The sequence below is a fragment of the Chelonoidis abingdonii genome, chromosome 1 (genome assembly GCF_003597395.2).
Source record: "Chelonoidis abingdonii isolate Lonesome George chromosome 1, CheloAbing_2.0, whole genome shotgun sequence".
Lineage (NCBI taxonomy): Eukaryota > Metazoa > Chordata > Testudines > Testudinidae > Chelonoidis > Chelonoidis abingdonii.
In genome coordinates this window covers 228,747,258-228,762,574 of record NC_133769.1, presented here as the reverse complement: position 1 = coordinate 228,762,574, position 15,317 = coordinate 228,747,258, and the positions used below count along the sequence as shown (strand labels likewise).

Sequence of the window (15,317 nt, the reverse complement as noted above, 5' to 3'; positions counted from 1 at the left end):
GTGCTGTCTCTTGTATCAAGAGCCCTCTTTATATGAATAACAATACTCAGGGGGCTAAATAAACCATTTCAGACAGAACGCAAGGAAAACCAAACAGTCAATATAAAAAGAGATAAAGTATTTAAGAAGCCAAGTGATAGTGTCATTAAAACTTAACACTCTCTGAAAAAATAGTGTTCTGATAAATTTTTTTAAAAGTAAGTAGAGATGAGCTAAGACAGCTATTTGAGGTGAGTGAATTCTACACCCAGCCTGTGTCTTAAAGTTTCCCACCATTGGATCTTCACCAGTGGTAGCAACAGGAGGAGCCAGTGTAGATGGACCCTCAGTGTCAGTGTTTTAACCATTCTGTCATCTAAGTCAACTCAAAGCAAGTCTAGAAAGTAACATATCATGGTTAAAATAGTCCATGTCTACACTAGAGACCTTACTGATGTAGCTGCACTGCTGTAAGAACTCTAGTGTATCCAGTCTACGCCAGTGGGAGAGAGAGCTCTCTTGCTGACATAATTAATCCACCCCCAATGAATGGTGGTAGCTAAGTCGGTGGGAGAAGCTCTGCCCATCCAACGCTTATGTCGGTAACTTATGTCTCTCCAGAGTGTGTTTTTTCCACTTGTGTTCCACTTGTGACATTCAGCATCTGGGTACTTCACCTAATATATGCCACAGAGACATAACAAGGAATTAAATACATTCCATGGCATGTATAGTAATTCTAGAAATGCCCATGGAAATATAAAAAAAGCCAAGTCTCCTAGCCAAAGTCCAATATAAGATACTATAGGTGCAAATCTACAAACAGTAGCATAATATCACTGCAATAGATACAATGCAATATCTACTAAACCCAGTATGATTCCCTTATCCTTCTCCCAGAAATTACCCCATAAACAATGATAGGATCCTTGCAAAATCAATACAATCACATATGTATGAGAGTTGGAAGTAAACATCCACAGAACACACTTAATTAAATCTATCTACGGACTGGAAAATTAAAACTTGAATCAACCTCCTTCTCTATTCATTATTCTGCAAACAGCAGACATAGAAGCACATTTCATACCTTTCTCCTCTGTTCGATTAGGAAGACATTCTGGCCTTTCAGGAGGTACCTTTTTGATTTCATGTTTTCTGTCTGTGGTACCTGTCAAAGAAAGGAAAATTCATGATTCTGCAAAAGGATATCTGCAAACAAACCAAGCAAAAGTTATACATTTAAATTTGCCTCCCTTTATTTTGATTTTTTGATTCCCCAATTTTGAAATTTTCACGCTTAAATTAAAAATTAGTCCATTTTCAATTAAAATTATTTACGTCACAAACACATGCAAAATGTCATGACTATGTAGTCTTTGCAGTCAAGGTACATGACTTCCGATACATCTCAGAAGAGTAGGCACTTGCAAAATGAGCACACAATTGTTCCACTCCAAATATCAGGGAGTCAGAAAATTAAATTTTACAATCTTTTAACTCTGTATCATGGTTAGACTCAAAAATAATTCAATGGGGAGGAAATTCAGTAGAGTAAGTCAATTAAATGGGACTTTTTGATGCTAAGAAAATAATGCCACATAGTTGGATATCCAATTTATTAATTTAGTTGCTGTCTGCTTAATAATAGTTAGCACAAATAAAGCACTGTTTGTGTTTAAAAGTAGTTTTGAACATGATTAACATAAAAATGGGGTATATATACTACCCAACAGGTTTTTTTTACCCAAGTTTTTTATTCTTATTCCCAGCAGTTCATTTCCACAAATGTTAGCAATGGTAGGAGCACAAGCAAAGACAGTGCTCTGAGTGGTTGCTGGCATTTTAAAAGAATGCCCTGCCTATAGGACAAGTCTACTCCACACGGTGTTCAAAATAATGGTGACCACCAGCATCTTGCCTACAATAGCCACCCCACAGTTGCTATCAGAAAGGAGATGAACCAATAGTGGCAAGTTTTAGCAAAAATTTCCTGGGTGTAAACAAGATTTAGTTCTAGTCCTAGACAAATTTTATAAGTAGGGCCTGACCAAATTCATGGTCCATTTTGGTCATTTCATGGTCATATGATTTTAAAAATAATAAATGTCAAGGTTTCAGATATTTAAATCTGAAATTCCACAATGTTATAACTGTAGAAGTCCTGACTGAAAAGAGGAGTGTGTGTGTGTGTGTGTGTGTGTGTGTGTGTGTGTGTGTGTGTGTGTGTGTGGTGGTGGTGGTGGGTGGTTTGCAAGGTTATTGCAGGGGGGTCATGGTATTGCCATCTTTACCTCTGCACTGCCTTCAGAGCTGAGGCCTTGGCCAGCAGCTGCTGCTCTCCGGCCATCCAGCTCTGAAGACAGTGGAGAAGTAAAGGCGGCAATACCACGACCCCTCTACAATAACCTTGCAACTCCCCCACAACCCCTTTTTGGGTCAGGACCAGGGCCAGCTCCAGGGGTTTTGCTGCCCCAAGCAGCAGAGAAAGAAAAGCTGCGATTGCGATCTGCGGCAATTCAGCGGGAGGTCCTTCACTCCGACTGGGAGTGAGGGATCCTCCGCCGAATTGCTGCCGAATAGCTGGATGTACCACCTCTCTCTGGAGTGGCTGCCCAAAGTACCTGCTTGCTAAGCTGGTGCCTGGAGCTAGTCCTGGTCAGGACCCTTGGTATGAGAAATGCTGGTCTCCCCCATGAAATCCGTGTAGTATAGGGTAAAAGAACACAAAAGACTAGATTTCAAAGGGGAGACCAGATTTCACAGTTTGTGACGCATTTTTCACGGCTGTGAATTTGGTAGGGCTCTATTTATAAGAATTATTACATCAGATTTTGGCTTCATTCCACTAGCCAACTACAAGGTGTGACAACCATTTTAGCTTAGCGGAGTTTAAAAGGACTACATAACACTATTTTGTTCAGTCTGTTTCACTGTGTGTTATGCAGCACTCAAGCACATTTACATTTTCTGAATATGGCAGTACAATACTTGCAGCTGGTCCCTAACACTCACTACTCATCAATGGTAATGGCCCCTCATTAGTGGTGATTACTGGCCATTGTTTCTCTGTAACTGCTCTATTAGACAGGTAACACTTGTATAGCTTATCATGCCCATAAGTATTATTGAACTGACAGACACACACATCACCCTTTTACACCATATAGAGGAAGACACTACTGCTAGCCTCCCAATTACAGTCACTCTAAACTCATGGGTTATACAAGTCGAATATCCTGAGAAACTTAAGTAGCAACACAGAACTTTAAACATATGTACGTATGTACATGTGCGTGTGTGTGCATTCAGCTACGATGTGGGTTGCAGCTGGCCAAGGTTTCAAAGCATGATTACCACACAGTATCATCTCAAGCCCAGTTTGGGGATATAGTTAAGGTCCCAATTATACTACAGTACAAAGTAGAACCAGGGTTTGATTTGTAATATAGACAAAGGCTAATTCTAAACACAGAATCATAGAAGAATTAGAGTTGGAAGGAACCTCAGGAGGTCATCTAGTCCAACCCCCTGCTCGAAGCAGGACCAATCCCCAACTATATCATCCCAGCCATGGCTTTGTCAAGCCTGACCTTAAAAACCTCTAAGGATGGAAATTCCTCCACCTCCCTAGGTACCCCATTCCAGTTCTTCACCACCCTCCTACTGAAACAGTTTTTTGCCTAATATCCAACCTAGACCTCCTCCACTGCAACTTGAGATCATTGCTCCTTGTTCTGCCATCTGCCACCACTGAGAACAGCCTAGCTCCATCCTCTTTGGAACCCGCCTTCAGGTAGCTGAAGGCTGCTATCAAATCCCCCCTCCCTCTTCTCTTCTGCAGACTAAATAAGCCCAGTTCCCTCAGTCTCTCCTCATAAGTCATGTGCCCCAGCCCGCTTGTTAATTTTCGTTGCCCTCCACTGGACTCTCTCCAATTTGTCCAAATTCTTTCTGTAGTGGGGGGCCCAAAACTGGATGCAATACTCCAGATGTGGCCTCATCAGTGCGAACAGAGGGGAATAATCACTTTCCTCGATCTGCTGGCAATGCTCCTAACTATATGCTGTTAGCCTTCTTGGCAACAAGGGCACACTGTTGACTCATATCCAGCTTCTCATCCACTGTAAGCCCCAGGTCCTTTTCTGCAGAACTGCCATTTAGCCAGTTGGCCCCCACCATGTAGCAGTGCATGGGATTCTTCCATCTTAAGTGCTGGACTGTACTTGTCCTTGTTGAACCTCATCAGATTTCTTTTGCCCCAACCTTCTAATTTGTCTGGGTCACTCTAGACCCTATCACTACCCTCCAACGTATCTACCTCTCCCCACAACTTAGCATCATCCACGAACTTACTGAAAGTGCAATCCATCCCATCATCTAGATCATTAATGAAGATGTTGAACAAAACTGGTTCCAGGACCAACCCCTGGGGTACTCTGCTTGACACTGGCTGCCAACTAGACATTGAGCTGTTGATCACTACCAGTTGAGCCCGACGATCTAGACAGCTTTCTATCCACCTTATAGTCCATTCATCCAATCCATACTTTTTTATCTTGCTGACAAGAATACTGTGGAAGACCATATCAAAAGCTTTGCTAAAGTCAAGATATATCATGTCCACTGCTGTCCCCATATCCACAGAGCCAGTTATATCATCATAGAAGGCAATCAAGTTGGTCAGGCATGACCTGTCCTTGGTGAATCCATGCTGACTGTTCCTGACCACCTTCCTCTCCTCTAAGTGCTTCAAAATGGATTCCTTGAGCATCTGCTCCATGATTTTTCCAGGGACTGAAGTGAAGCTGACCAGTCTGTAGTTCCCCAGATTCGCATGTTAATTATACTTCTATCGTGCTATTTTTCTATGCTCAGTAAAAGAATATATTGATTTTTAATTATTTAGCATGCAACTGATAGTTCTGGATCTAATTTTTCATATCATATCTTACCAGGTTTTCAAAACCATCAATAGCAGAATCAGCCTCATCCTAAGACTGGTAAAATATAGTACCAGTGATTTCACACTGTAGTTGGTGGCAGGAGATATTCATTCATAACAACAAGTACAGCATTCTTCAGCCTTGAAATGTCGTACAGACATTACCTAAACATTCACAGACTTCTTATGCATACATAGTATTGTCCAGTCAGTAGACTGGGTTTGGAACTAGGAACCTGGAACATCTGAGTTTTTGTCTTTGACTTTTGCCCCCAACTCTAATGGCCTTGAGCAAGTCATTTAACTTCCCTGTGCCTCAATTTTCACTTTGAAAAGGAGTGCATAATATCTACCTATCTTGCAGGGCTATTGTGAGGACTAAGTAGCTCATACTTTAAATGTAAAAAGGGCTATATACAGGCTAAAATTATTATTCTCCCCATTTTACGAAAGGGAAACCTGAAGCAGTGATATAAACAGAAATGTAATCTTTTAAAGGATTTTTTGAAAACATAGCCTTGATTATAATTTCATTAGTCGATGAAGCATGGCTGATTTTTTTTTTTTTTAACACTGCAACCACCACTAGATGGCAAAGTTACACTGATCTCAGTAAGCAATGATTTAGGTAGATCATCTGAATAACAAAGAATCTTAAAATTAAATGTCTTTTTAAGTGTCTCAAGACAAAGAAGTGAACTATTGGCATGATTAAACAAATAGAAACAACTGCTTGATTGAGTTAAATTTAAATTATAGTCCCTTGATTCATAATCAGATACACTAGTGAACTGAAACATAAACTTGTAAGGGATAACAATAGGTAGAAAACCCTGACTAGACTGGCTAAAATTTCCCAATGGCGGTAAGTAACGGTGGGAGTGCGATTGCAGAGAAACCACTGGATTTTCAACCAAGAGGTGGGGAATAGAAAATAGTGATTAAAGTCCTTTGTCCTCACTAGTGCCTGAAAAACTGTGACAACAACTGGGAAATTTTAGGGGGAAAACACTAGTGCAGACAAGGCCTTTGAGACCATCCCATTCATTCTGAGTTGTTATTATGACCTAAGCACAACTTGAATTCTGTCTTTAAGGCTAAAATTTTCAAAAGCACCTTAAGAAAATTAGGCCTGGGCTACACTAGCAGGGGGGTTTGAACTAAGATATGCAACTTCAGCTATGCTATTTGCGTAGCTGAAGTCGAAGTATCTTAGTTTGACTTACCTGGCCGAGGTGGAGTATGGGCGTCGAATAGCGGATCAATTTATCGCGTCCAGATGAGATGCAATAAATCGATCCTTGATACAGCGAACGCTACTGATCCGGCGGGTAGTCTAGACGTACCTCCAGTTGCGTATGTGCCACTGAAACGTAGTCACTTATAACATTTTTACCCTAAGGTCTTATCTACAGAGGTAAAACTGCTTTTGATTAACTGGGTTTGATCATGGTTCATTCTAACATGGTTTAAACACAGTTTGCTTACCCAGAGAATAATATGAATATGTAATTCTTCCTTGTTCTCCCTAACAGCCTCCTTTGATTTAACTCTGTGTAGTCAGGCAGAATATCTTCAAGCAGGTAAAGTGAAGTACATATAATCCAGATACCTTCCTCATTCTTCACAGCAGGGATAAGAGTTTTAAAAACATGTTTAAACCCACATGTTTAAACACAGTGATGCCTAATCTACACTGGGCAGGTAAATCATATTTGTGCTAACTATAGTTAACTCCAGTTCAGCTGCGGTAGTATGGTTTTGGACCTAGACATTGTAAAAATGCAGACATACCAGGAAACTTGGTTACAACACAGGTTGTCCCCTAACCTAAATGATTCCATGGTTAATAGTGTACTTAAGCCTACCTGTAAAATATGGATAAACAAGAAACTGAAACTATGTGATTGATCCTGCAACTGGATCCATACATTTGGACCCCTGCATACATGCAGATCCAGTTTCAGCAGTGAGGTCTAAGTTGCAAATAGACAGGAAGAAGGTCATGTATCTCTAGTGTAGATCGGGCTTACAGGTGAAAGATTTATAAACTTTCCTACTACAGTTCATATTCCCTAACATTATGACACTGACCTTGTAAAAACGTATGCATGTGCTTAACTTTATGCACCACCAAAATTTGATTTAAATTCTAAGAACAAAAGTTTCATGTTTAGTATAAACTGTTTGAAATGAACCATAATATTTAAGATAAATCTTGTAAAGTATTATTTTCAAATAAGAATTGGCATGTGTCCTCTTTCAGTTCACTCACAATCTATTCAGAAAGCAGATCGCAAACTTTCATGGTTGTGTAATCTTTTGCATCTTGTATCCAATTTACTGTTAGTGATTGAGACTCTTCCTGTATACTGGCTTTGATACTGATGGCATCCATACAAATTTGAAGACACACATGTTCTGTATGGAATCTGTTTCACTGATGTATATTACATAAGAGCAACAACACCTTACCTGACCCTTGTTTGGTGACAGGAGCTGATGGAGGTGGTGGTTTCTTAGGTCTCTAAAATCAAGGAAAAGCAGAAAAGAGATTGCTTGTAAATACTTGAACTCATAGAAAGATTTGATGTAATACCACTTTACAATGACAATTACATGTCTTCAGATTCCAGGCTTGTCAATCACACATTTCACAAGAACTAAATTTAATTAAAAGATTTTCAAGAAAGAAAATGTAATTGAGAAACAATATGCCACTTTACTATTTTTATACTTGAAATGTCTTTTAGATAAAAGCTCAGCGTTAAGTGGCTTACAATCACTGAAAACAATGGCCTTTTGTACACTGAAGTAGCCTTTGCAATTAAGATTTAATCTTGTAAATATCCAAAGCCATTTTGAAAAATGTGTAAGCAATGCAGGAGCTGAAATATGTTTCTTACACTAAGTTGAAGCATAAATGCAGAACACAAGAAATACTCTAGAGGTTACATTTTGCCATTTGCCAATATATGGTTGTTATCCCATTTGTGAAGAACATCTTCAAGCACAGTTATTAAGACTTCCCATGCTTGATGAAATGAAGCTAATTATTCACATCAACAGCCTATTATTCATCATTTACTTTTATTTTCTCTGCTATCACCATCCTTCCTAACAGGACTGCAACACTTTACATGTTTCACAAATACGATCACTGAATTGGTTCCAGATCTGTTTTTCTTCTCTATTATGCAGATTAGCTGCCGGTGGTTTTTCCTTTTGTGCATGTGTGCACAGTGCACACCATACTGACAGATGCTGTAAATGCCTTGGAGTGAATGCAAAATCAAACGGGGCATATGACACACTAATTTAACTCCCACACTTAAAATAAAAGGTCAAAGCTATTGAGTTAAAACTCTTCTAATAAAAAACACGTGTGTGTGTATTATATATGTTTCTATTAGAGAGGTTATAGATAGACAGATAGATATAAAACACACACACACACACACACTCACTCTCTCTGTGGTATTCCTCATTCTTCAGGATGACTATTATTCCGCTTAATCACTTGCAACCTAATGGCCCCACATAAAAGCTACTACCTTCTTGACTGAGGAACATTGATCAGGACACCCTTTATTATAGGTGGGGCTGGTAGCACTGCTTACTAAGTTTGCCTGATACTACTCATTATAAGCCTGTGTTTTCAGTTGCTTATAACTTTCCAAAATTTAATCCTTTTGGCTGAAATTTTCCTCGTTGGGTGTCAGCCTCAGGCTGAATTTTTTTGAGGGGGGGAAGTTCAACAATTTTTTTTCCAAATTTAGCGAAGTTACAAGCCTTTGAAATAAAAATTACAGTTCACATGTGCTCAGTAAAGATTTACTAGGGCTAAATAGCTACAGTCTCTGAAGATCCCATTCTCACTGAGTATGGTCGAGCCCCTCACACCTCTCACATGTGACCGGACAGCAGATGCACCATCCCCACAGAGTGACTAAGCATGTTGCAGCCCAAGGCTAAGGGGGTTCAAAGCCTTTCCCTGTAGTGGCTGTTCTGGAGCTGAGAGCAGGGAGCTGCCTCTCCTGTGCTTTCACTGCCAGCCCCTTTGCCCCATCCCCCAAGCTGGTGCCCAAGAGACCAGAACAAAGAACAGGGGAGGGGTTGGCTGAGTCCAAGCTTGGCTGAAGAGCCTGAGGATGGAGCCTGTGACTAGGGGCTAGTGTCAGGAGGCTGATGGGAGGAAACTAATCAGACAAATAGCTGAGAAGAGGAATCAGGGACTGGCTGGAAAGGAGAGTGGGACTGCAAGTTAGGGCAGGGAGCAGACTGGGACTTGGCCCTGAGCCAGGAGCGGAGACCAGGACTTGCTGGGCAAGGAGTCTGAGACTGGGATGAGAAGCCTGAGCAGTGGAGACCTGGACTGAAAATGTATCAGCAAAGGAGTCTGGAACTAGGGCAGGAGCCAAGGATGAGAAAGAAACAGGAGTGGCACAGGGACTGGTTGAAAGGAACAAGACAGAAGAGTTCAAGCTTAGAAGTCTGCACCAACAGAGGTGGATTAAGATTTACTGGGGCCCTGAGCACAAATAACTTTTGGGCCCTCCCCAGCTGCCTCGCCCTGGGTCCCTGCCCTGTGCTCCTCCTCTCCCCATTCCCATTCTCTTCCCCCCACCCCTCCTCCCTTCCCCACTGCCTCTCCCCACACACTACCCCCTTCCCCACTCCCTCCTCCATTCACTACTCCCTCTTCCCCCAACCGCTTCCCCATTCCCCCATCCCTCTTCCTCTCACCCCACCCCCTTCCTCACACCCTTTTTCCCACTCCCTTGCATATTTTTTCCAAGAGTCTCTGCCTCTTCTAGAAATGACTTTCTTTTCATTACCAGGCCTCATGTTCTTTTCCAAGCTCTCCACTCTGATGCGGAATGACATTTTACTCTGTGAAAGCGTTTTTATTGCTCTCACAAGAGCAATAAATTCCACCTTCATCTTCAATAGTTATGCTAGCTTCTGAGAGTTGTTTTGTGATTTCTTTATCAAGGTTTCCAAGTTATTTAATCTGGCATCCAATTTTACTGTCAGTCCTTGAGAAAGAGTGTCTCTGAGTCTTGAGTTTATCACTGATGGCTTACATAATAATCACTCTGAACTATAAATGAAGAGCCTGATTACAAGCTCAGAGTATCACCCTGATGACAGAAGAGTTTCCTGAAAATGGGGTAGTCTCTTTAGAGAAGAGGAATCTACCAAGTTCTCTCAGAAAGTGTGTTAGGATTTCTAAATGGTGTTAGGGAAATAAATAAATAACCTTGCCTATTTTAAAACAGGCAAAAGAATTTACTCACAGTCAAAAAAAAAAAATTAATGGATTCTGACAGAGCTCAAGCATATATGTCATTAAACAAGCTCAGCTTTCTTCTTTCAAACACATGCTAGAATTTCACCCTTTTCTTTCTGGACGAGTGCTTTAAATTATGGCTGCTGGCAAGACAAAATGACATCTGTCTAAAAGCAGTTGGTAGACTAATGTTTCATACTGTATCACACACACTGTAGACATGTTAATGATTCTGATCATCATTACACCATAAAAACTGAGCAAATTACACCATGATCTCCAGTCATTCTGCCTCAGATAAACTGAGAATGTGGCACAGAGGGCTTTAAAAACAAGGTAGTAGAGGTTGGATGACTGGTTTTATGGGCCAGCAAAATACCTTCCAAAAAATTACACAATATGGCCTCAAGCTAAGAACAATCCAATCATAGATGCTGCTGCTGTTATCCAGCAATGCTACTTTCCCTAATCATTTTTGTTTATTTTTTTGCAAGCGTAACTTGTCTTGTATGAATCACAGAAATCCAGAGCAGAATTTCATCTCAAATTTTATCCTATATGATAAAGCAAACCAGAGGGAAATAATTACACTTACCTCTTTTTCAAAATCAGAGGGAAGAAGCTTGACAAAGTTATCTGGAAACACTCCACGCTTGCCATTGAGTTCTCCTTCCCACCAGCCTGCATCAATGCAATCCTACAATACATTAAAATAAAATGTCAAAAATTATACATGCACGTATCCTGTACAGATTCATGGGTTGAAAGGCAGTTTGCCATAACCTTCTGCCTTTTCACCACAGCAGGACAATTTTCTAGAGTTTCAGGTATGCAGAACACTCTCCTAAATGAAAGCTACAATAATCATCCTGGTTCATGTTGTGATGTGGAATAAAGAGGAAAGAACAATAAATGTAAGTGCTTAATCAAGACTGGCTGAGCTTAAAGCAAAATGTTACCATTTAATCCATTAAGCCAATAAGGCCTTTTGGCAGGTATGATATTACTTCTCTCTGATTACATTTTAGTAAAATAAAATGATTTTATTAAACAAATACATTTTAGAATGCATTCCAAGCATTAATAAGCTCCTTAATTTTAATACTAAGACTCTGAAATGAAAACATCTTCAAAGAGACCTTGACACACTAATAACTTTTACAATTATTACATCTGACCACAAGTCCATTTGAACTGTTATATGCCAATTCATTCTTTATTACCACCAATCATTGATTAGCAGTATGTTTACATCTACCCAGAAACTTCTTTAAGGCATCACCATCATCTGCAGCATTCTGTGAATAGCACAAACTAGTGTGCATAACAAAATAATTCTACTAAGGTGGAGACAACAAAAACATTGAGTTATGACATTATTCGATGAGAGGCTGGAGGCACAGGCTAATTCTAAAAAAAAAAAAAAAAAAAGAGAATTAGGTATTTTGGTAATGAACCATAATACTGAAATTGAAAAAAACAGCAACACTCTTCCAAGATCACACTTTCATAGTTTGTATCATTTCGAAAAAGGTATTTAAGAAGCCAACTCAAGAGTTCCCTCTACACAAGCATTCAAGTCTTGAGCAGTACAGGCAAACAGCGCACGTTACAACAGTGCTTAAACTTGTTCTTCATAATAATTTAAAAAACAATACTAGCTGTCTATTTAATTTAAAAAACAGCAAAAAAATATCCATCTCCCTTTCTATTTCTCATAAGGCATCTTGAAGTTTAAATCTCCTCAGTGTGATGGCTATGCTTGCTTTGATCTGCTTAGCTCTTGGATATCCAGGGGCTCCAGGCTGCTGGCCCCATGCTGCCCGGGGTCCCTAGGGACAGCTCTGTCCACCATTAGGGAATTTTTTCCCCCAAGAACCTCCTGTAACATTTTGCGAATCCCAGTTTAGGAACCACTGCAGTATATAATTACCCTCATGAAGAGAAAATACAGGTACAGACAGGCTCTTTAATCTAACGAAGAAAGACATAACAAGAACCAATGACTGGAAGCTGAAGCTACACAAACTGAAATTAGAAATACAACATGACATTTTTTAAATGGTGAGAGTGATTAACCATTGGAACAAATTACCAAGGGAAATGGTGGATTCTTCATCTCCTGATATCTTGAAATCAAGACTGGATGCCTTTCTGAAAGATATGCTTTAGTCAAACACAAGTTACTGGGCTCAGTACAGAGGTAACAGTGAAATGTGATTGCAGGAAATCAGACTAGATGGATCTAACTGTCCCTCCTGGCCTTAAACTATGAATTTAAATCAGATAATCGGTAGCAAATTTGACATGCTTTGATGAAATATTGCATATGCTGCAAAAATGATCATGTTCACTAAACAAAACAATTTTTCCTAGAGATTCACTTGCAATGTTCACTCAGCAGAAAACAGACTATCACAGGGAAATAAATGCAACTCAACTCATAGAGCCTGCACAATGAGTGTCCATATTCTAAACAAAACCAGAATAGACAACAAACCTGAGGTGGTTCTGATAACACCTATCTTTTCTTTTTCTGTTGGGCCTATACAACACACGTGTGCATCAACAATATTTTTATATAAAAAATAATCTATTACAAAACCTAGAATGAGTCTATTAGAACACATCTGTAGGATTATTTAACTCTGTTTTTATTTATATCATAGTAGTACCTAGGGATCAGGACTTCACTGTGCAAGCTGCTGTGCAAATGTGAAATAAAAATAGACTCCCTAGTCTAAAGATCTTACTGTCTTGGATTTATGGTGACAAGATGCAATGGTGGACGACACAAACAGACCAGCATAAAGGGAAGGATGACATTCAGTGAAATTGAAAAGTTTTGCATACTAATCAATAGTCACTGCATGCCATGTGGTTAGACATTTCAACAGGTGGTGCTTTGCAGAGACTTCTGATCTTTTTCCTTTTTTATTTTAAAATTTTAAAATAAATGAGTTATCACTGCATAATTTGAGTTTAGTTTTTAGCTTAGCAAATAAACCTTAACAGCCAGTATTAAACGAAGCAAATCGTAATCACTATATGTATGAGACAACTTGTCACTTCACTCTTACAGCTATGGCCTGCACTTCCATTCGTCAATATTCACAGTCTTAACTTTCCAACAACAATATGATCTTTAAATTGCAAGACACTAGTCTAGCCCTGTAATACACTAGAGTCAATGCAAGCCTAACTTAGTAGGATGGGAACAGAAGGATGAGAACAAGGAGAAAAGAGTCAAAGATTCATGAACTTAATTTTAGTGAATGTTTAACAAACAACTTTTATACATATATTGGCAAGAAAGAAAAGGAAGTGTCATTTATTTCATCAGCTGTAATTAATTCAGTCTTAAACATTTACTCAAGTGCGTCATTCAGAAAATGACTATTTCACTAACATTTCTGATCGCAGCAGCACAACTTGAGATGCATTAGGTTACATGAATATTTCATCAGCCCCCATTTCAAGGAAGACCTAGTTTGGTGCTTTATTTTTAGTCAAGCCAGTCAATAGAAAGTCACAAGATATGGAAATAATCCAAGTGAAAAAAAAAAAATCTAGGGCAAGTATTATCACCACAACAACTGAAAAAAAGAGGAGACAATTGATAGACAGTTGCTAACAGTTTATTCTTCCTTTCAGTAAATTAATGTATTTTAGAAAAAGAACTTATTAACTAAAAGAACTTAAGAGCTCATTCCTTTTTTTCTAAGTATATCATCTATTTTAGATAATTTATAAGGTACTGTGGTTAAGCAATCATGCTTCTTTTATAGAATAACTAGGATTCTGCCTCAAATATTTGCCACAGAGGAACATTTTCTAAGGGCCTGATTCTACAAACACCTAAAATCACCATCATACAAGGTACTGAAAGTTTAGATATAGCACAATGCAAGCACTTTCTGTTCCTTCTGGTTCAAATCTTTCAGTCCTTAGGCTACAGGATTTTGCCCTTATCTGAGTGAGTACAAAATGAAGCGCTTAGCTATAAGCAGAATTATTTTCACCGAGATCATCAGAAGTTTAATTCACAATAAAATTATCTATCATATGCAGAAAGATAAGGTCTCATCCAAGATCTACAGAATCATTTTATAGCTTTCTGAGGAGAGAATTTAAAAGGATTCATGAAGTTCTTTTAAGGTCTTGTTTTCCACAATGGGAATACTCATAAAGCCCCAAAGAAAAACTTGTAAGGGCCTTTAGAACTCAGAAAGAGGACTAACGCTATTCTTTAAAGACTACAATTCTTGAATTCTTGCATGAAATGTGGTGATGTTTGATGCTCGCTCACCTTGCTGCTGTTGCACATGCTCAAATTATTGAAACTCAGAATGATGGCATTTGTGAGTGAACATTTATTGCAAAAAGGCATTTTGGTAGTGGCTACTTTAAGAGACAATTGAAAGTAGTTTATTTACTATCATAAATTAGGTTTGGGTTTTTTTCTGGTTGACCTGAAGTTTCTTAAACTGCTATATCAGACAAACTTTTTTTATTAAATAAGAAGTGTCCCTCATCAGCTATATCTGTCAGAGAAAGAAAAAAGTTGAATTACTAGACAGACTGTCTGGAAAGGGAACTCTTTCTTTCAAAAGAAAAAGAAAGAACCCTTTAATTACTATATTTTTTCTGCTCTGGAAACCAGTGTCTTCCCAGCCAATCAGGTATACTTAGTATGACTTCATTATGTGATTATCAGTGTGAACTTTTTCAGGAAGTTGAGAATTCTGGAAATCAATAGGGAGATAAAAAGTAGTTCTTAAAAACAGTTCTTATAACTTCTTGAGACTGAAACCATAGTCTATTATCCACTGGTTGGCTTATACTATTTTATTTAATGTGTCAATGTCTCCATCAGTCTGGGGTGTCAAACATCTGTAAGTTTATGGACAGCCCACAAAATGTCAATTAAAAAAAAATCAGACTGATCTTAAAAACTAGGAGGAAAAATTTTCCACCTGTAAAACTCCATGATCTGGTTGCATGCTCAGTGTGATGAGATCCACTGGCAAAATCAAGTATCACTCTCTCTCTCTCTCCAGCACACCATCTTTTTCCTGTTTCCTCCTCTGCCTCTCCTGG

The 15,317-nt window shown here is 39.0% G+C and overlaps 1 protein-coding gene across 4 annotated transcripts in view; it reads right to left on the bottom strand.

The window, feature by feature from the left end:
* The window catches only part of SH3KBP1 (SH3 domain containing kinase binding protein 1), a 333,403-nt gene that overhangs the window by 42,225 nt on the left and 275,861 nt on the right, over positions 1-15,317 (bottom strand). For all 4 annotated transcript variants that reach the window (XM_032777988.2, XM_032777990.2, XM_032777992.2 and 1 more), the window contains 3 exons: positions 10,813-10,914; positions 7,400-7,451; positions 1,070-1,150 (listed from right to left, as the gene is read on the bottom strand). In XM_032777988.2, the coding sequence (XP_032633879.1) occupies positions 1,070-1,150; positions 7,400-7,451; positions 10,813-10,914 (235 nt within the window). The remainder of the gene's footprint in view (positions 1-1,069; positions 1,151-7,399; positions 7,452-10,812; positions 10,915-15,317) is intronic.